This window comes from Eptesicus fuscus, chromosome 10, assembly GCF_027574615.1.
Source record: "Eptesicus fuscus isolate TK198812 chromosome 10, DD_ASM_mEF_20220401, whole genome shotgun sequence".
NCBI lineage: Eukaryota > Metazoa > Chordata > Mammalia > Chiroptera > Vespertilionidae > Eptesicus > Eptesicus fuscus.
Genome location: NC_072482.1, coordinates 14,066,320 through 14,088,824, shown reverse-complemented (window position 1 = coordinate 14,088,824; position 22,505 = coordinate 14,066,320). Strand labels below are relative to the sequence as shown.

General features: G+C 44.2%; 1 protein-coding gene across 3 annotated transcripts in view; it reads right to left on the bottom strand.

Moving 5' to 3' along the window:
• Nucleotides 1–1,113: 1,113 nt before the first annotated feature.
• The window catches only part of SPATS1 (spermatogenesis associated serine rich 1), a 37,140-nt gene continuing 15,748 nt past the window's right edge, over nucleotides 1,114–22,505 (bottom strand). For 2 of the 3 annotated variants that reach the window (XM_054722236.1, XM_054722237.1), the window contains exons 5-8: nucleotides 15,728–15,848; nucleotides 15,060–15,122; nucleotides 11,953–12,068; nucleotides 1,114–1,697 (exon numbers count right to left, since the gene is read on the bottom strand). In XM_054722236.1, the coding sequence (XP_054578211.1) occupies nucleotides 1,618–1,697; nucleotides 11,953–12,068; nucleotides 15,060–15,122; nucleotides 15,728–15,848 (380 nt within the window). In that variant the 3' untranslated portion in view covers nucleotides 1,114–1,617. Of the gene's footprint in view, nucleotides 1,698–11,319; nucleotides 11,454–11,952; nucleotides 12,069–15,059; nucleotides 15,123–15,727; nucleotides 15,849–22,505 lie in introns of those variants that run through there. The other variant, XM_054722238.1, reaches the window with a different exon arrangement.

Sequence of the window (22,505 nt, the reverse complement as noted above, 5' to 3'; positions counted from 1 at the left end):
TGCACTGACCACCATGGGGCAGACACTCTGACTGGTAGGTTAGCTTGTTGCTGGAGTCTGGCTGATCGGGACTGAGTGAGATGGGCGGGACACGCCCTAGAGCCCTCCCGCGATCCCTCCCCAGCTGGCCAACCTCCACATCCCTCCCCGGCCCCGATCGTGCACCAGAGGGGTTCCTCGGCATGGCCTGCACCCTCTCACAATTTGGGATCCCTCAGGGGATGTCGGAGAGCTGGTTTCAGCTCAATCCCGCATGCCAGGCCAAGGGACCCCACTGGGGCACCAATTTGTGCACTGGGCCTCTAAGTAATAAATATAATTAATCCAACCACATTCTTGTTTACAGTGGGCCACCAGAACAGGACAGATTCAAATCCTGTGGCAATCTGATTTCTAGTCTTAAATTTCTTTGGCACTCCTCCTGGAAACCCAATGAAATCTGTGTATATATGGGGATCAAAGGAGCCTCCTGGACTCTCTCTCCTCTTCCTAGTCTGTCTGTCCATTGAAAAAGGTTTACGATATACCAAGGTGAAAGGGATAGCCAATTGTATCAGAGTGCAAGTTCCATTCCATTTGCTGGGCAAGGCCACAAGTAAGGGTCCCCCATAACACCACCGTGTCGATACATCAGCACTGGGTATCGTGCTGCATGATTGGCTTCTGAGGATACTTGGCCATTTACACATCTGGATAAATTTCTCATAAACTCTGAATACTGTTTCACCCCCACTCCCCTCAAGAGGCAGGAGGTATAGTTTATGTTGGAGGATGAGGGCCGATTCATTTTGGGTGTCCTTGCTCTTTACCTCTGTTGAATGGGAACAACAGGGCAAGAGTCTTACAGGAAGCATTTCCCCAGGCAGTTTCCTTCTGGTACAAGGCAAGCACATATTCCATCCCATTACTGTCTGAGGTCCATCCAAATGGAAATGGGACCACTTGGGCCTCTAGCCTTCTTGCCACACACATGTAACAGTCACTTTTATTTAGGGCACGTACAGAATATTTAATCCATTCCACCCAGGCATTCGTTCCCTTATATCCTACTTCTATTTGCATGGTGGTGGCAGTGGCCTAGGGGATCTTGTCCTGCGACATCTATTCCTAATTCTAGTCCTAGCCAATCTTTTGACCTAAGAGCTGAAATATCCAAGTCATTCAAGTTATCTATAACCATTAATTTAACTGGGTAAGCATGATTCAGATTGTACACCTTTCTCCAGCCCACATTGTAAGCACTTGCAATTTGCCAGATCCCTAAAGCAAATAGAACTCAGTACATGATGGTTAGTAAGACAGTTCACAGTTTTTAGAATCAATTTCAAGGGGATATGTCCTGGTATGGCTGTTCAAGTTGAGTTGTGTCTGCCCTTAACCCATGTGTGATGGGTCCAACATCGATCTACAGTCCAAACAGCAGTCTCTGTGGTAAGCAAGACAGGTAGGGTCCTTCCCAGGAGGGTTCCAACTTGCTTTCCTTCCAAGTCTTGACTAGAACAAACATAGTCTTCTGGTCGATGGCGATGAACCAGAAACTCAAGAAGCAGGCCTTGGGTCAGGAGGCCTTCCAACCTGAGAGAGATTAAAGTAGAAGAGATACCCAGTACATAGTTCTTAAGAAATTTGGTCCTCAGTTTCTATTGTGGAAGATGTTGAGGAATTCCGGAGCCTACTGGAATCAACTACAGCCAACTCTAGGGAAAAAAAACAACACACACACACACACAGAAAACAAAAACAAACAAAAAGAAAACTTTAATTAAAACTTAAACCCTAGGAAGTTTGCCAAACCCATTCTACCAAAAGATTAGATAGCATTCAAAGTGACAAGAGGGTATTAAACACAAAGATAAGCTAGCTAAACTCCAGTTCCCACAATTAAGATTACTTTTTAAAAAATATCTGATTAATATAACATATAATAATTTATAGAACTTTTGCTTCAGAAAAGGACTAACCAAAATAAGGTTTATTTTCTAACTTCATTTGTCCTTGGGTGTGGTCAGCAAATGACACTAATTGTATTTCTGCTATCAGTCTCCCTGAGTACATTGATATAAGCTATATACTCTCTATTGAGGAAGGCAAAATGCAAATCATTTACTATTAAGTGTCCTTGGTTTAGGGAAGATAGGATTTACTGGATGGCTCCAAATTGCTGTTTAACTATTCAATTTCCCTATTCTACTTATCCTGGCTTACTGGACTGTATTATTTATTCAATTTCTTTTCAACATTTTTTTATAGACATTAAATAACCAGCTTTAGAAACCACTTTCTTTCTCCTTCAAAATGTATTTTCATACCTCATGCTTTCTCTATTATACCAAAACCATAATTTTAGAATTCTTAACCCTTAGAAACCTTAATTTTAAGGTGGCATGTAAGTAATTAATATTCCTCAAGTTAGCAATACATTCACATTTTGAGATATCCTATATAATAAAGTGCTAATATGCTAATTAGACCAAACAACAGAACGACTGTCTAGAGCAGTGATGGCGAACCTATGACATGCGTGTCAGCACTGACACACGTAGCCATTTCTGATGACACGCGGCAGCTGAGGCAGCCGCATGCCGAGAATGAAACATTTGCTGTTCCTGAGGATGAAACATTTGCAAAATAATGTTTTTTCCTCAAAGTGACACACTACCCGAGTTATGCTCAGTTTTTTGGCCGAGTTTGACACACCAAGCTCAAAAGGTTGCCCATCACTGGTCTAGAGGACCTTCCAAGCAACCATCCGGATGACCTTCTGGATGAAGCCAGGGCTGTGAGGGCCAGCCGGGGCTTCGAGGGCTGAGCTCCTTGCACAAATTTCGTGCATTGTGCCTCTAGTCCTATATAATAAAAGCCCAATATGCAAATCAACTGAACAGCGAAATGACTGGCAGAACCACCGGTCGCTATAATGCACACTGACCACCAGGGGGCAAATGCTCAATGCAGGAGCTTCCCCCAGCCCACAGGCCCCAGGCCAGCCAAGGCAGGTGCCAGCAGGGCCCCCCCCCATATCGCCCCACCAGTTGCCCTGCACAGGGAGACAACCAGCAGTGGCAGTGGGGGGTGAGGCTGGCAAGCAGGCAGCACCAGGCTGGCCAAGGCGGGTGCCCCCTGATTACCCAGCTGGTCACCCCACAGATCGGCCCTAATTTTCAGCCAGGCCTAAGGCCCCTACCTGTGCACAAATTTTGTACATTGGGCCTCTAGTTTCAAATAAAATACAAGACTTATTCATTAATAGATTCAAATCCATCCTCTATATTTTCCCTAAGAGGCAAACTCAGATTAATTAATGTTTCAGTATCCTGTTATTTCAAAATAGTTAGATGTTTATCATTTAACCCAGCAATGCTACAAAGCCTTTAAGTTATCAAATACTTTGGAAAATTATGTATATGCATATGAGGCTGAATAAAAGTTGGGCGGGGGGGGAGGGAGCAAGCCCCGCAGCCTGTTCCCAGACCTCTAGCTGCCTGGATTCAAAACTGCCACATTTTTCCTTAGAGATAACATGCTAAGGTTTGGGTGATGAGTTCAGCTTCTGATAGTAGCTGGACTGTTAAGTAAATAAATGTTCTTTGGGAGAGGAACCAAGATGGTGGCATAGGTAAACACCTAAACTTGCTGCCTCACACCACCACTACAAAACTACAACTAAAAGACAAAATGGATATCATCTAGAACCATGGAAGGCTGGCTGAGTAGGATTTATACAACTAGAAGGAAAGAGAAAAGCACACTGAGACTGAGAGGAGGTGCGGAGGTGCAGAAGTGAAGTGCAGAGGTACGGAGGCGTGTGCGGAAAAGGGCTGGCAACTGGGTACGCTGTTGTCTTTTTCAATTGGGAGGGAGATACAAGCTCCCGACTGCTCTGAACTCCAGTTCCGGGCGAGACTCTAGGGACCCAGACTCATACAGGGAGAAACTGGACTGTCTGGCATCAGGCCAGAACATGAGGGCGGCTTTCTCTCAGAGGTGCTTGCAGCGATCATTGTTCCTGCACAGTGCCACGGGACACAGAGACACGGGGACTTCTTCAGGGCAGGGCTGACGGGGAGTGATTGCTGTTTGCTCCACCCTGGTGATTCCCTGAGACCCCCGCCCCACCCAATTTACAACCCCACCCAAGCTGTGTGCAGAGGCTTTTGCATATGAATAGCCTGGCCTTTTGCAATCTAAAACCTAACAAACTGCAGCTGGGTCAGAGAGCCCTAAAGCCTCCAAAAGAAGGCCCAAGGCTGGACAGCAGCTGGCATTGCTTCACAGCTGGGCCTCATCTGGGCACCTCCAAACCCCAAACAAAGAGGAGGAATCTGCAGATCTCTCTGTAGCTCCTGCTGGGTGGCCTCAGGCAGTGGCTGGCTTTGCACCTCCTTGGAGATCCAAGAGCCAGTGTACCCAGTGGTCAGAGAGAGACCATCCAGATTACAACTCTTCACATCCATAAGAGACACACTCAGGGGAGAGACTCAGTGAGCACCAAAGTCCCACTGAAGCAAGTCTTGCCCCATAAGGGTATCTCCAGCACAGAAGTTCTCCCATTGTAGACACAACTGATCCTCACAGCCAATTGGCCTGGAGGTCAATTCCTCCCAGTGATTCCAACAGCAATCAAGGCTTAACTACAACAAGACTGTGCACACAGCCCACAGAGGGGTGCACCAAGAGTGTCCACCTCAGGCCCTAACTGGTTTGGCCTGCAGACTGAAAGGTCCCAGGTTCGATTCCAGTTAAGGGCATGTATCTTGGTTGCGGGCACATCCCCAGTAGGGGGTGTGTAGAAGGCAGCTGATCGATATTTCTCTCTCATCCAATGTTTCTCTCTCTCCCTTCCTCTCTGTAAAAAAAATCAATAAAATATATATTAAAAAAAAGAAGAGTGTCCACCTCAGGTAATTAGGGAGGCTGAGACACTGGGCCCTATAGGACACCTAGCACACAAAGCCAGGGAAGCAGCCAAAATGTGGAGACAAAGAAACAGGTAACAAATTAAAGAAATGGAGGAAAGCAAACTACTGGATATAGAGTTTAAAACCATGGCTATAAGGTTACTCAAGAATCTTCTAGAAACCTCTAAGAAATTTAGTGAGACCCTCAAGGATATGAAAAAGAACCAACTAGAAATTAAGCATACACTGTCTGAAATAAAGAATAATGTACAGAGATCCAACAGCAGACTAGAGGATCCCAAGAATCAAGTCAAAGATTTGAAATAAAAAGAAGCAAGAAACACCCAACCAGAAAAGAAAAAAGAATCCAAAAATATGAAGATAGTGTAAGGAGCCTCTGGGACAACTTCAAGTGTACCAACATCCAAATTATGGGGGTGCCAGAAGAAGAGAGAGAGCAAGATATTAAAAACCTATTTGAAGAAATAATGACAGAAAAATTCCCCCACCTGGTGAAAGAAATAGACTTACAAGTCCAGGAAGCATAGAGAACCCCAAACAAAAGGAATCCAAAGAGGACCATACCAAGACATATCATAATTAAAATGCCAAGGGCAAAAGACAAAAAGAGAATATTAAAAGCAGCAAGAGAAAAACAGTTAGTTACCTACAAGGGAATACCCAAGAGAAAAACAGTTACCTACAAGGGAATACCCTGCTGATTTCTCAACAGAAACTATGCAGGCCAGAAGGGAGTGGCAAGAAATATTCAAAGTGATGAATAGCAAGAACCTACAACCAAGATTACTCTACCCAGCAAAGCTATCATTTAGAATTGAAGGTCAGATAAAGAGCTTCACAGATAAGAAAAAGCTAAAAGAGTTCATCACCACCAAACCAGTATTATATGAAATGCTGAAGGGTATTCTTTAAGAAGAGGAAGAAGAAAAAGGTAAAGATAAAAATTATGAACCACAAATACAGATCTATCAACAAGTGAATCTAAAAATCAAGTGAATAAAAAAATCTGACGAACAGAATAAACTGGTGAATAGAATCAGGGGCATAGAAAGGGAGTGGAGCCCTATCCAGTTTGGCTCAGTGGATAGAGTGTCGGCCTGCGGACTCAAGGGTCCCAGGTTTGATTCTGATCAAGGGCATGTACCTTGGCTGCTGGGACATACCCAGTAGGGAGTGTGCAGGAGACAGCTGATCGATGTTTCTTTCTCATCGATGTTTCTAACTCTCTATCCCTCTCCCTCCCTCTCTGTAAAAACTCAATAAAATATATTTTTAAAAAATAGAAAGGGAGTGGACTGACAATTCTTGGGGGAAAGGTGATGTGGGGGGGGGGGCAGGAAGAGACTGGACAAAAATCATACACCTATGGATGAGGACAGTGGGGGTGGGGGCAAGGGCAGAGAGTGAAGTGGAGGGGAGCTATGAGGGGGGAAAAGGAGGAACAACTCTAATAATCTGAATAAAGATTTATTTTTTTTTAAAAAAAGAAATGTTCTTTTGGGAAGGCGGTGAGAATGTGGCCTTGGGATCTAAAGGCTCAGTGAGGGGTCCCTTCCTTTTTCTCTGTAATCCATATGCTCCCTTTCCCAGATAGGCATACCCGACCTTCAAATCATTCCCCCTTCTTTTCCTGAGAATAGTATTCCCAAGATAGACATTAACTCAAATCTATGTATATACTTGTGGGCCCCAAAATGGGTCTAGCTGGTCAGCTAAGCCACATGGGTCTTCCAGCAGAAGTTTTAACTCTTTTTTTTTTTTTACACTGCTCCAACTCCTTTTGCAACCTAGAAAATCTTGTTCCTGGTGGTGCAGAGGTCTCATGGCTGGTTGGAGCCTTATCAAGACAGCCCTCTTCCTGAGGGGAGGCTGGGATTGTAAATCTTGAATGTTCTCTCAGATTATCCCCCAGTCGCATAGGGAGGGAAAGGCAGCACAAGGGATCTCATTTCTCTGTCTGCCCTTGTTCTCTTTTAGGCTTCTCTACTTTTACAGGGAAAAGGATGACTGGCCTCTTCCTCCAATAGAGAGCATAGTCAATCTCCTCTTGAGTGACTGGACTTTTATTATTAACATATTTATAATTATTACTGAAAAGCTTTATCATAAATCCCTCATTTTAGTAACATCTATTTATTGTATCTTAACAACTGTGAGATTTTAAAGCCAATTATTACCTAAAGCATTTTCTTGACCAGTTTTGTAAGAGGGATAACTCAGTGTGAAAGTACTATTTTATTTTTCTCTATAAAAACAGGAGTGCCCCCACTTCACTGCTAGAGGGTACTTCTACAGATCTGTTCCTCCCAGTGTTATGGGGAAAATCAGAACATTGAGGACTAGTTATGGTTATAGTAAATATTAATTATACTGTTAATTATGATTGTCCTTTTTGTTCAAAGAAAGGACATACCAACCTGGCTGGGAGTCGTATGCCCTGGGACCTGGGAGTCACCCTTGGAATGAGTTCCATCCTCATTCAAGAACTGCCCATTATCATGGAAGCATTAACCTTGTTGCCCAACCCAGCCTACATAGCTTATTTCCCCACATTCATAACCCAGGAAAGATAAAGTCACTAAAAGATAGAAAGCCAACATTACATTACAGCCACACAGATAGAAATCTCACTAGCTGAGAGTTTCTGGTGGCTAACACCCTGAGAGGGAGAGCAGGAAGAGTCCCCAAGATTAAGGATTCTTGGCAGCTGCTGGGCCATCCTTCAATCTCTGTCATGCGTTCAGCCTCACCACACATAACTGGGCTTCCCCAAAGCGGGACTTGCCCCATCTTTAAACAAATTAAACAAACAATAAAGAGACATAAAACATCAACAGAAAAATTCTTATACAGGCACACACAACACACTAAAAGTTTACACTACAGAATCCCCTGCATTAAGAACCACTAAAGCAGAGCAATGTCTTCTGTCCCTGGTTCGGGAACTGCCCCTCCCCAGAATCTCAGCATTCTCTCAATGGACTATTTCAGGGGAATGTATTCCCTAGGCCTAGAATTTCTGTTTCCCATCCTCAGCAGGACCTCTGTGACTATGTACTCAACCTCCCATGTTGGAGGTTTCTCGTACTCCCCGAGATCTGCTTCGTCCCTCTCTGGCCACTTCCCTCGCAGGAGAATGGAGCCACAGATCAGAACTCCACACTCACTTTATGTCCAACACACATCCCAGTCACATATACCTGACCTCCAAGGATACCCAATCACCAAAGTAGTACTCAGTCCAATTTCCCACCTTGGCTCATGCATGAGGTTACCTGACTGCCATGGTTCTTGCTTGGGCCCTTCATGCGTTGCTGGCTGACTCTCGATCCTGAGCTCATAGTCGGCCCAGAGGTAATGGCTATCCCTCCTCACCGAGGCCACCACAACTTGGCAGTGGGGTGCACTTCCTCAGAAGAGGGGTCCAATTTCCCCGTGGTGACAAATGGTATCTTGGACAAACCCCCAAATTGTAAGAAATAAGGCGAGTCCCCAAATTCAGGGGTCCTGGTAGAACACAAAACATACCCGGGAGCCAGGCAGCAAGGCAAATACCTTTACTCCTACAGGAGGGTGGCAGCACGTAGTCTGGTAGCATGCACCCACTGAGCAGGTGGTCTGCTCGGCTTTTGAATCCTGACACACATGACCTGTCCCTCACTCTTGATTGGAGCTCAGGCTCACCGTCCTTTGAGATTGGCTAATTCCAAGGGAGGGGTTGGCCTTTGCCATTTCAAGATGGTGGACCCCAGGGGAGCTGCAAGTCATGCAGTCCAAATGATGGCTGTCTAAACTGTTCTTTGACAGAAAGGATGACTTGTTTATTCTCACACTTAGTCTCCTCAAAACACCCACGGGTGAGCACATATATGTGCGTGAGGGTGAGTGATGGAGCTCTTTACCTGTCAGCGGTTAGGAGTGCCATAGAGTAAGGCCTGGCTACTGAGAACTGCCCACAGAAATTCACAAATCCAGTAAAAATTGCCCTGATTTCCAGGGGATGAAATGTGGCCCTGCAACATTTGATATGTTTAAATCATATCTACTCAGGCTTAGAGCAGCACCTAGGAATTATATAGACCTCTTTGAAATGTAAAGATGACTACAAATCTTCTGAACCTGTATTTTGGTTGTTTTTCTTAATCCCTTTCCAGAAACACTGACTCCTTCCCTCAGGGCAGTTTCCTGTTCTGCGTGGATAATCCCATCTGGAGTTTCCTGCAGAACCTTCCTGTTCATCTATGTGGTGTTCTCCATTATCCACCCACACAGGAGGTTGCATTGATATCTTCAAACTTTAAGTAACAGAAGGACACAAATATTAGTTTTCTCAGAAGTCGTTGTCTTTGAGAAAATCTGTGGGAAATCTCTTTTTTTCTGTTTCTAAATTATTTCGTTTTATTTTCTTTCCTGGGTTTTGTTGGGGAGCAGGGTGGGCCTTGTGTCCGGAGATAAGAGAATCAGCACTGAGATATGCTGATGTTAACCTGAGGGGGGGTCAGGTGCAGTTGCTGACAGTAGCCATGTGTTTGTTTGTTTGTTTGTAATATATTTTTATTGATTTCAGAGAGGAAGAAAGAGGGAGAGAGAGATAGAAACATCCACAATGAGAGAGAATCATGGATCGGCTGCCTCCTGAAAGTCCCCCACTGGGGATCAAGCCCACAACCCGGGCATGTGTCCTTAACCAGAATTGAACCTGGGACCTTTCAGTCCCCAGGCCGATGCTCTATCCACTGAGCCAAACCAACTAGGGCAGTAGCCATGTGTTTTATGCTCGTTTGTCTAAAGGCATGTATGAAGACAGCATGAACGTGACGTGCGCTAAGCCTGCCTCATCGCTTTGGCTGGGTCTGAATGACACTGTTGGGATGAACCTGGTTATTAAATAACTGGAAAGGAGCACAGCGAAGGCCAAATTTTACAGGAATGCCATTTGTGCAGCTTTGCCAGACAGCTGCAAGAGAGATGCAGGCCCAGTAAAGTCAGGGTGACCTAGGGAAGGTACCTGTCTGTCCGTCACACCTGGGAACAGGTCAGTGGCCAGAGCAGACTTGGCCACTGCAAGTGCAGGAAGATTGAGATACATAAGCACCTAAATTAAGGAATTCCCTCTCTTATTGCTCTTGCTCTCTTGCTTGCTCGGGCCTGACACCTGGCCTGCAGGACTCTCACGCACCTGCATTCGCCCACGGCCATGTGGACCCCACATAATGGACTAAGGACTACAATTAGCCTAATGCTACACCGGACCCAGTTCTACCATGGAACGGAAACTCTGGACACTGGCTTCGCTTTTAGCTCTGCTGAATCCCCAGCTGCCCATCTTCCAGGATGGTTTAAGGGAAATGGGACTTTGCAAACCTAGAGATGTAATTCCATGCAAATAAAGATCACTCATCCTCCCATGCAAGTCTCAGAAAATATTCTTTCTCGAGATATCATAAGAACCCAACCCCCAGCACTCAGTGCGGAGAGGGATACCCAGCTTCCACCAATAACATGAAGACAATGTTTGACAGAAAAAGAAAGTGTGTCTCATGTCTTGGGCACTCTGAGTCTCTGCATGGGCCAAATTCTCTCATTCCACTCTAAGGTTTTGGGGAGACCAGATCTGTACCCTTCATTAGCCAACCAGTGGGGTCTCAGTGGAGAAGGAGATTGGCTACGAAAATGCTGAATCATTGGTTTGAATGCTGAGAGTCACAGCCTGGCTGTACAGGGGTGGCTTTTGTATCCACCTCCTCCAAATGTTTGCTTCTTGCCTGATTGATGAGAGATCCTAAGACTCATGGCTGGTGCTCACTGAGCTGTCATCCTGCTTGGCTGTGTAGGCAGACAATACGGAAGTGGGGAATGGAGCTACTAGCATTAATTACCTGATGGAGAGCCAGCCTTCACGTTTTTCTGACATGTATTGAGTGGATAACAGAGAAAATCTCAAAAGGAATTAATGAAATAAAAATAATTTTACCAAAATTAATGAAAGCTCACATGTCTGCATTTTACCATCAATTTGATGGCATCCTTAGAAAATTAAATTTAACAGAATAAAATTGAGTATGGACTGTATAGTGGGGGTATTGTATCAAAGTTAAAAATCTCTGATTTTGATATTTGCATTGTGGTTGTTGGAGAATATCCTTGACCATAGGAGATATATACTAAAGTTTACAGGTATGGAGGGGTAAAGGGTTATAATGTCTGCCACTCACTCTGGAATAATTCAGCAAAATAATAATAGCGATAATATGAGAGAGAGCATGCATACAAATTTGGACAGATGTTAACACTCATAGAATCTAGGTGAAAGATATGTAGGTATTTGTAGATCCTCGCAATTTTTCTGTAAGTTTAAAAGTTTTCAAAATATAAAGTTAAAGAAAGCAAGGCACAGTGATTCCTCATCAAAGACATTTGATTGAGAACAGTCACACAGACAGATGCAATCAACTGGAAGAGGCTCCCCAGAGTGCCCGGTGCATGCTCTCTGGGCCTGTTTCTCTCAGGATTGTCTTGAAAGGTCCAAAGTACCTGTGGACAGAGGCATGGAGTTAAACGTTGTGTTCCATTAAAAGACTAAGAGTTCTCCGCCCTAGCCAGTTTGGCTCGGTGGATAGAGCGTTGGCCCGTGGACTAAAGGGTCCGGGTTTGATTCCGGTCAAGGGCACATACCTCATTGCAGGCTCGATTCCCGGCCCTAGTCCGGGTTCATATGGGAGGCAACCAATCAATGTGTCTCTCTCACACCCATCTTTCTCTCTCCCGTGCCTTCCATTCTCTAAATATCAATGGAAAAAGTATCCTTGGGTGAGGATTAACAACAAACAAAAAGACTAAGAGTTCTCAACCAACACACTCAGCCCATGAAGTGGGGCCCTATCTGCTCAAGGGACCACCTGGGCCAAAAGACACCATCCACTCTGGGAGCGGCTCTGCCTTTTCTCCTCTCCATGGAGAAGCCGCTCAAAAGCCTGCTCTTCTGGGCTGGCCTGCAGCTTTTATGCTATTTTTTGAAGGTTCTTTAACCCACCAGCAGAGTATAAACTGTGTATCAAAGGGATCGATGACTGCCAACTGTCCAGCTCCTTAACTTCTCTTATCTCATTCTTCAGCTTGTTGGCCTTCTCCTTTACCCAGAAAGGCAAGCTGTAGGGAGGAAACGACACCCTGAGTTTGCATTTGTCTGATGCAAAATTGATCAGCATAATCAGTAAGAAGGCCTTCAATTTAGGAGATCAGTGTCAAATAAAACACCATGCTAATTGTTCACCATTTGCCCCCGCCCCAAACCCAGATCTTTTTTCTGCCCTTCTCAGTCCAGGAAGCTGACCCCTGCAGCTGTCATTAGCTTGACTCCTCTCTGAGCTAGGCGTGGCTCATGAGAGGCACCAACAGAAGATGAGAAGGTGAGGAGACAGGGTGGGATATTTCTTACCTAATTCCTGCCCTGTGCCCTGAGATACCCCAGTTCTGGCAGCGGCCACATTCTCCACTGCCACAACTCCTTCTGAACAACCCTTCTACTCCCACTGCTCTGCAAACCATGATTCCTCCTCTTGCTGCTCAGACTTCAGAGTAGTAAAAGCTTCCCACTGTCAGGAGCCCCTGGTTGCGTCACCCTCCCAGGTGAGTTCTCGCAACTTGTTCACACATCTGTAAAGTCCTTCGTTAAGCTGCCTTCAGAATCCCAGCTGAGTGTGCCTCTGTTTTCTGCCGGGACCTCAGCTAATGCAAACACCCAGGGTCCTCCCGGTCTGTTGAGCTTTGAAATGACATATGCTGGGCTGGGTTGTGTGTGCAGCTATCAGGCAGTGAGACTCCTGGGATGAGTCGAAGCAGGGAGATGGAGAATGTTTTTATGTTTTGGTAGCTAGAACTTCCATTCTTTTAAGGAGAAATGTACCATGGGTGGGGGAAAGCCCTGATAAACCTGCTGAGGGTAGGGAAGTCCCTGCAAGGAGGAAGAGGAGTACCATGCAGACCAAGCATGTCAAACTCGCGGCCCCTAGACCGCATGCGGCCCACAACGAGTATTTTTTTTCTTTTTTTATTTATATTTTTTTAAATTGATTTTTTACAGAGAGGAAGGGAGAGGGATAGAGAGCCAGAAACATCGATGAGCGAGAAACATCGATCAGCTGCCTCCTGCACACCCCCTACTGGGGATGTGCCCGCAACCAAGGTACATGCCCTTGACCGGAATCAAACCTGGGCCCTTGAGTCCGCAGGCCGACGCTCTTATCCACTGAGCCAAACCGGTTAGGGCCACAACGAATATTTTTGCAGCCCAGCCAATATAACGGCATGTAAGAAACGTTTTAATAAAAATTTCGTAACTTAATTTTTACAATATCCTGTTATACATAACTAGAGGCCCGGTGCACGAAATTCGTGCATGGGTAGGGTCCCTAGGCCTGGCCGGTGATCAGGGGGGCCCCCGCTGGCACCCGCCTTGGCCAGCCTGGCACCACCTGCCTCTGGTCGCCTCCCGCTGCAGGGCTGGCCTGTGGGCTGGGGGCAGCTCCTGCATTGAGCGTCTGCCCCCTGGTGGTCAGTGCAGCTGTTCTGCCAGTAGTTCCACTATTCAGTTGATTTGCATATTAGGCTTTTATTATATAGGATTATTAATAACGAACTACAACGTTCGCTAATGACCGATTACTATAATCGTGTTGCATTCATTTCCCTTACATGCCTTATGCACAGGTGCACCATTTCTCTCCACTAATACTAGCAGCGAATATTTTAGCAGCCGATTGCCACGTCATTAGTCTTTACTGACTTGTTTGGTGTGCGCAACAGGAAATATTTTGCTTTCAGAGAACAAGAAAAATAGGTTTATTTGCGTTATGCTTATTGATTTGTGCAGTTATCCAGTGTCTGGTAAGTTAATGTTCAAGAAAAATATTAATTTTTATTAAAATGTTCTATTATTTTATGCCAATGATTACTCATTTATTTCAGCCCTTTGAATTCAGCATGTCTCTATCGAAATAAACCTACGTTTCTATGAAAATTGAAGCTTTTTTTTTTTTGAGGCCCACATAAACTTAAACCTTGTTTATTTGGCCCATGTTAGCCTTTGAGTTTGACATGCTTGATGTAGACAATAGATGGTCATCAAGGTTATCATTTAAAGCTATCACTTACAGACAAACCCAATTAATAGAAGCTCAAGTAAAACTAGCAGGACGAAAAGTAATATACTGACACTCTTTCTAGGCTGGAACCTTGCTTCAGTAAACAAAGTTCAGAATGGGACTAAGCAAAGATATGAGATCCGATGAATGATACTTTCTTCAAATACAGGAATACTCCAATGGCTTCCTCTCTGCCTTTTCACACTCTAACCATCCTCCCTGGCTGCACTCATTTAAGCATGTGTCTTTCATTGCCAACAATCTCTTATGTTTCAGAAATCAGCATCCTTGTCTTTTTGCTCCATATAACGCCCCCACACACACACATAGTGCATACCTAGCACACCACCTGGCATCTGGTAGTTTGTCAATCATATCTTGTGAGCAGCCCAGCTGTCAGAATCCACAGAGACTTGCCTCCAAGTGTCTCACCAGCAACCCTCTATACACACTGCCCTGCCTACCTGCTGGGATTCAAAAGGTCCCTGTGTGTTGGGTGTCTATGAGTTCCTCTATAGGAGAAAATAACAATGGATATTTTCATAAAGATCCTATATAATAAAAGCCTAATATGCTAAGTGTCCGGTCGTCCGTTCAACCAATCAAAGAGTAATATGCTAATGATATGCTAAGGATGCTAAGGCCGCTCAACCGCTTGCTATGATGTGCATTGACCACTAGGGGGCAGGCACTCAATGTAGGAGCTGCTCCCTGGTGGTCAGTGTGCTCCCACAGGGGGAGCGCCACCCGGCCAGAAGCCAGGCTCACAGCTGGCAAGTGCAGTGGTGGTGGCGGGAGCCTCTCCCACCTCCGCGCCAGCGCTAAGGATGTCTGACAGCTGGCTTAGGCCCACTCCCCAAGGGCCTAAGGACATCCCCCGAGGGCTCCCAGACTGTGAGAGGGCACAGGCTGGGCTGAGGGACCACCCCCTCAAGTGCACAAATTTCATGCACCAGGCCTCTAATAGGATAATAAAAAACAGGGTGGGAGAACTCACTTGGGAATTTGTGGAAGAGGCTCAAGTGGAATAAATGTATCATATTTCTTTTCATAAGGCACTCTGAAAAACAGAAAAGGTGGTCATAAAATGGACTTGCTTCTACAGCAAAGAGGTCAATACATCATTGTGTTCAATAAAATGTCTTATTTTCTCATTTTAATTGTCATCTATGGACTTCAAGACTGTAAGGGCCATAATTCCTATTTTATCATTTTTAGTGAAAATCATTAAATCAAACAGTTAATTTTTAATTGGTATTTTTAACGTAATACACCAACTGTTTTTCTTTTAATTTAATGACCCTCCCTTTTTCCTTAGTCACTTTGGTCTAAGTTTAGTTCCAAGTGTAAGTGAACCCAACTAGTAGTCACTAATCAAAAACCTGATTCAGTATGAAAATAGAAAAGTCTTAAAAGCTTTGGTAATAATAATAGGAATAAAATTAACAACCACTTTTTCTAGTAAAGATCCTATGTATAATTTTAATTATATACTCACATGTGCGCATACACTAGCGAACTACATATGGACATTTTTAAGAATTTTCACCAACCATGTTTTGTTGAGATCTACACTTTTTAAAATAGAATTTATATGTAGTAAAGAAAGATACAATTCCTTTAAACTTAACTATTTAGTTTACCCTGGTATTAGCATATACTTACAATGAAAAATTCACTGGTGGGAGAGTTGCTCCCACTTTGTAGAAGTCCTTACTCTGTTCTGGGTACATATATGGATTATCTCCTGGAGTTAATGTTGGGATTCCATTCCTGGGATCAATATCTGTGAACGATGTTTTTAAAAAATCATTAAAATGCCTAAAAATGATCTACAGATTTGCTTTAAGTATTGATGGGATGATGGAAATAAGATAATGTAGTGCTTTATTATGAGGTACATACAGGTATCTTAAAGTTCTGTTTATAATTGTCTTCCCTTGAGAAGATGACAAAAGTGTGAGCCTATGTTGGAGACATTTTCTAAAAGGTGTTATGATTACCTCATGAAAATATGGGAAAGAAGAACAGCTGAGTTTTGGATTAAAGTGAATGATGAGTCAGAGATATCTCTGTAACAATGAGCAAAAACTCTGACTTAGCCCTGCTGGCATGGCTCAGTGGTTGAGCATCAACCTAGGAACCAAGAGGTCACGGTTCAATTCCCGGTCAGGGTACATGCCCAGGTTTCGGGCTTGATCCCCCGTGTGGGGTATGTAGGAGGCAGCTGATCAATGATTCTCTCATCATTGATATTTCTATCTCTCCCTCTCCCTTCCTCTCTGAAATCAATAAATACATATATATATATATATATATATATATATATATATATATATATATATATATATATTTTAAACTCTGACTTAAATCTTTTCATCCCTGAGCATGAGAGCCCCGTGAACCCCTGAATCCTATAAAGTTTGAGAAGCAACTGTCTGGGGCCGTGCCTCTCAGGAGGAAGGTAGGTAATGAGAGTCCTGCTCCTCCTTCTACTTCAAGGACTGGGGCCGTGCTGCACCAGGAGGTGGCCTTCCCCGTGAAGAGGAGCCACACTGCTTATTCAGCTAGAACTATGACACCCAACTCAGCCCCTTCCAACACCCGGGAACAAGTACCAGATGAGTAATCACTGGAGCTCGAAAGGAGACAGCTGGTACAAGAGAGTCACTTAAACCACCTATCTGACACCAGATGCGAAAAAGAACAAGCCTGGACCGCAAGACGAACCGGCCTCGGGAGCATGTTACGGGCCCCAGACTGAAGTGGTCCGTTTGTCTGGGCGCATCAAAGCCCAATAAGACACGAACAGGAGTTTGCAGCCAAGAAAGTAAGGATTTATTAAGGAGATGGCACCATGCCCAAGAGTCACAAGTGAGCTAATGCTCAAAGACCTGGCTCCCCGATGGCTTGCAGGCGACGGATCATATAGGGGAAAAATCATCAATCATGGTGGCTGAAGGAGTTAGGATCATGGTCTCCACTGATGGGTTGAGGCTAGGGGTAATCGATCGTTGCATCTGGTCCTGATGTTAGCCATGGAGGTGTTCTTTCTGAACTTGCAAGGATTTGTTCAGTGAGATCTGTTCTGCTTTTCTGGGCGCTGAGCTAACAACTGAGGCCAAGACATTATCTTTTTTTTTTTTTTTAAGCAGCTCTCTTTTTTTATTAATTAGTTATTTATTTGTTGTTGTTAATCTTCACCTGAGGATGTTTTTCCATTGATTTTTAGGGAGAGTGGAAGGAAGGGGGGAGAGAGGGAAACATCGGGGTGAAAGAGGCACATCGATTGGTTTCCTAACGCCAGAGCCTGCAACTGAGGTACATGGCTTTGACTGGAATTGATGCTCTTTCCACTGAGCCAAACTGTCGAGGGCTAAGACATAATCTTTAGTTTGTCTTACTCTGTAGTCAGTAGACCCAAGACCTTGTTCCTAAGACTATTGGATGCTGACCAGAGCCTCACTGTCTTGAGGGCTTAATGAGTAAGCAACAGAGAAGGCGGTGGGTGAGTCAAGGCGCTGGGTGAAGCCAGTTTGAGTCGGGACAGGGTGGGGGGCGGGAGGAGGACAGATGAAAGAAAATAAGGTTTCTGGGCGGTTATAATTAGAAGCAGGGCTGGAGGCACGTCCTCTCTCTTAGCCCACACACCCAGTGAACAGGACTCATTGTCTTCCTTTTAAATGCTGGTTTGATATCACTCAATTCAACTGTATCTATGAGGCAAGCCAAAGGAAGAGCTAGGGAAGGTTTTTGATAAGCTGTTTCCACTTTCCCAGATTCCTCTCCCGAACTCAGAGAAGCCACCTCCCAACAGGTGGAAGTACTGGAGAATTTAATTGTTTTACCATTCTCTTTCAAAAGCCTTTTCAATTGCTACGATTCTTCATCTAAACTTACTAGCTCTTAAGAGTAATACAGTAGCATCAACCACACCCCTGTGTGGAGTGCCTGATGGGTATGAGGGCAGAGGGTTCCAAGCGGGAAGAGTGGAGTGACCCGCCCAAACCAGAGCACTGACACGTCAAGAGGAGGCGACAGCAAGGGGTGGTGAGAAGGGTTGGGACTTTGGAGTCAGTCCTGCCTGAGTGCAAATTCAGTGCTGCAGTTTCTAGTTCTGTGCCCTCCAGCTACCTATGTAACTTCCCTACGCCTTGTTTATAAATTGTCTTTCAAATGTCTACTTTGCAGAGTCATCGTGAATAGTAAATGAGAATAATCTGGCCCCATAGTAAGCACGCAAGTAGCATTTGTTATTATTATTGGAAATCAGGACTAGGCTAATAGCACCCCCCATTTGACATCTGTTTTTTAATTTGGAAAATACAATTGCCACCTAGCAAAGGTATAAACCTTTGCCTAGGGAAACTTATCTATATGGGGAAATAAGACGTGTATTTAACTTTAGGAAGTTAAATAACATTGTATTAGGTGGTAAGTGCCATATACTATAGGATAGTAATCCTAACATTCTAGCATACCTCAGCATCCCCAAGGGAACTTGTTAAAAATTCTGCCTCCTAGATCCCAACCTAAGAAATTTTGTCTCAGAAGATCTGGAATTGTTCCCAGAACCAGCATTTTTTAAAAATATATTTGTATTGATTTCAGAGAGGAAGGGAGAGGGAGAGAGAGATAGAAACATCAATAATGAGAGAGAACCATTGACCAGCAGCCTCCTGCACAACCCCCACTGGGTATCAAGCCTGCAACCCAGGCATGTGCCCTGACAGGGAATCGAACCCTGACCTCCTGGTTCATAGGTCAATGCTCAACCACTGAGCCACACAAAAATCAGCATTTTTTAAAAATATATTTTTATTAATTTCAGAGAGGGAGAGAGAGATGGAAACATCAATGATGAGAAATAATCATTGATTGGCTGCCTCCTGCATGCCTCCTACTGGGGATTGAGCCCACCGCCTGGGCATGTGCCCTTGACTGGAATCAAACCTGGGACCCTTGAGTCCGAAGGCCGACGCTCTATCCACTGAGCCAAACCAGCTAGGGCCAGCATTTTTTAAAACAAGCTCTCAGTTGATTATGATACAGGTGGTCTGAGGCCAACTTAGAATCTACTACATTTCACAAGAAAATGTCAGCAAGCAAAAAAAGAACCAATGGCTTGTATTCAAGTATAAGATGTTACTTTTTGGGAAAATCTTCCAAACAACACCTCTGAGATCATACGCTTGTTTAAGTTATCTATAATAATAAAAGGGTAATATGCTAATTAGATCTGACGGACAAAGCCAGAGCCGGAGGGAAGCCTGTGCTGGCAGCTGGGGGAAGGAAGGCCTACTCTTGCAGGAATTTCGTGCATTGGGCCTCTAGTTAGGTATATTATGGGATCTTGATATAATTTCTGAGTATTCCACAAAAACAGGTATCAGCCCAAAGTGCTGGCCACTGTGTATCAACAGCTGATGGATCCATAATACATTGTGCTTGTTTATGCTTTCAGGTAAACCAGCCAATCTCCTAGCTATAAAGATGTGCAGGAGGTAGAAAATGGACATACACATTACAATTAAAGATCCATATCAAGGAGCAAACTGAAATCAATAAAAAATATATATTTTTAAAAAGGCCCTGGTCGGTTTGGCTTCGTGGATAATGAATCAGCCCTCGGACTGAATGGTCTGGGTTTGATTCTGGTCAAAGTTGCAGGCTCGATCCCTGGCAGGGATTGGGGCACATGCAAGAAGCAACTAATTGATGTGTCTTTCTCATACCAATGTTCTCTCTGTGTGTCTCTCTCCATCCTTTCCACTCTCTCTAAAAATCAATGGAAAAATATCCTCGAGTGAGGATTAACAACAAAAAAAGAAGTCATTGCACAGTCACCTTAGAAGAAGTAATCAAACTAAGACAAATCAGTTATCAGTTTACAAGAAATACACAGGACAGAGGAACCTGCTAAATATATCAAGGGATGTAATCAGCTAAATCCTGGCTGTGGCAAACTCTTGACTAGGGATAAATAACTGAGTTTCCTCACCAGACAAATTGCAAGGGAAAAAAGGAGGGGGACCTATATATTATTTAATCCTCACCTGAGGGTATTTTCCCATTGATTTTTAGGGAGAGTGAAAGACAGAGAGAAATACCAATGTGAGAAAGACACATTGATTGGTTGCCAGGCCAGGGAAGAGTCTGCAACCTAGGTATGTGTCCTTGACCAGAATCGAACCCAGGACCCTTTGGTGCACAGGCTCTCTATCCACTGAACCAAACCAGCTAGGGCGAAACCTATCCTACCTAATAATAGACAAATATGCAAATTGACCGTACCTTCACTATGCCCGCGATTGGCCAGGAGGCGCGGGGGGGCGGAACTCGGGGGGGGGCCGGGGAGGCCGATTGGGCCAGTGGGATGCTGAGCTTGTGTCGCCAGTGGCGGCTTGAGCTCAGCGTCTGCGCCATGGCTGTGCTGCGACACAGAAGGGGCCTCTGGGGCAGCGAGCTCACGTCCCGCCGTGGACCATCAAAAGTGAGGGAGCTGGGTGCCTGTCCGCTCAGGCACCAGGCCTTTCAGAAGCCTCCGCTGTGCCGAAGGCTTCTGAAAGGCCTGGTGCACTAGCGGACAGGCACCCAGCTCCCCCGTGATCGAAAGCGAAAGCGTGTAGGGGACCCTACACGTGCATGATTCAATCATGCACTGGGCCTCTAGTATATTAAAAGAGACTTTTAAACTAATTGCAAAGTGTGAACCTTATTTAGATCCTAATTGAGACAAACTATAAATATTTTTTAAATTATGGCATTTGTGAAGCAATTGGATATTTGAACACTGAATATTTGATGATATTAGTGAATTGTTGCTGTTTTTTTAAGCTATGAGAAGGGTATTGTGGTCGTGTTAATAAAAATAATCCTTATTATTAGAGGTATATACGATATTTACAGATGAAACTATATGATGTCTAGAACTTGTTTTAAAATAATTCCTGGGGGAGAGGGGTAAAATGAAACAAGGTTAGTCACATGTTGATCATTGTTGAAGCTAAGTGATGGGTACATCTAGTTACATTATGCTCTTCTCTCTACTTTGGCACATGTTTGAAAAAGTCCTTACTAAAAAGTTTTCCTTTTTAATGAAGGTAATCAGGTTAGCACTGGAGTAGGGGGAAGAAAGATGTTGTATTTAGGGAGGGGCCTCTTGGAGGCTTCAAATATAAAGATAATATGCCATTTCTTAAATGGAGTGAGAAGCATATACATGTTTTGAAATTTTATTCTATATAGTCAAAAAATATACCCCAGTATTTATTTATTTTTAAACATCAAAGGAAGAAAAGAAAAGGAATAATCACAAAATTTAGGATAATTTTGAGTTAGGAGGGAAGTGATGGGTTGGGGTTAGGACTTGGATCATACTGATAATCTCCTTCACTTCTTAAAAAATATGTTTTTACTGATTTTGAGAGGAAGGGAGAGGGAGAGAGAGATAGAAACATCAATAATGAGAGAGAATCATTGTCATCTGCCTCCTGCACGCCCCACACTGGGGATCGAGCCCACCACCCGGGCATGTGCCCTGACCAGGAATCGAACCGTGACCTCCTGGTTCATAGGTCGATGCTCAACCACTGAGCCATACCGGTCGGGCTCCCATTCACTTTTTTTTTTAAAAAAACTTTAATATATGATATCACGCTATGTTTAAACTTCCACAGCTTGCTTCTTTTTTGTTGTTGTTAATCCTCACTGGAGGATTTTTTTTCCATTGATTTTTAGGGGAAGAGAAAGAGAGACTGATGTGAGAGATACACATTGAATGGTTGCCTCCCCGTCGCGCCCCGCCCCCCCCCCCCCCCCACCAGGGCAAATGAACCTGCAACCCAGGTACGCGCCCTTGACCGGTAATCGAACTCGCGACCCTTCGGTGCGCTGTCAGACGCTCTACCACCGAGCCAGGCTGGCAGGGCATCCCATTCACTTTGGCTATATACTGTCACTGGCCCAGTTCTGGTCAGTGAGACATGAGTGGAAGAAAGTCTCCTAAGGACCACATGGTAAAACTTTTCCTTCCTTCTAAAAGGGGAAGGAAACAAGAGAGTTTCCTCTTTTCCTGGTCGTAAATATAGACATGATGCTTGGAACGGCAACAGTTATCTTGTGACCATAAATGATAGGCATTTTTTATAAGACAAAACCCAACACTATTAAGAATGACAGTGCCTAAAGACAGAATGGGCCTATGTCTTCGATGACATTACTGGGCAACTAGACCATACCAGCCACCTAGATTTCAAAGCTCCTTGTTAGATACCTAATAAATATCTTATGACTTAAGCCTCTGATAATTTGGCTTTTCTCTTACTTGCAGCCAAGAGCATTCCTAAGTAATATACACCTAAACTTGGTCCCTTCTTGGTTTTTCTCAGTTGTTTCAGATTTAAACCAATTAAGTAAGTCCTTCTTGTTCTCCCCTATGGCT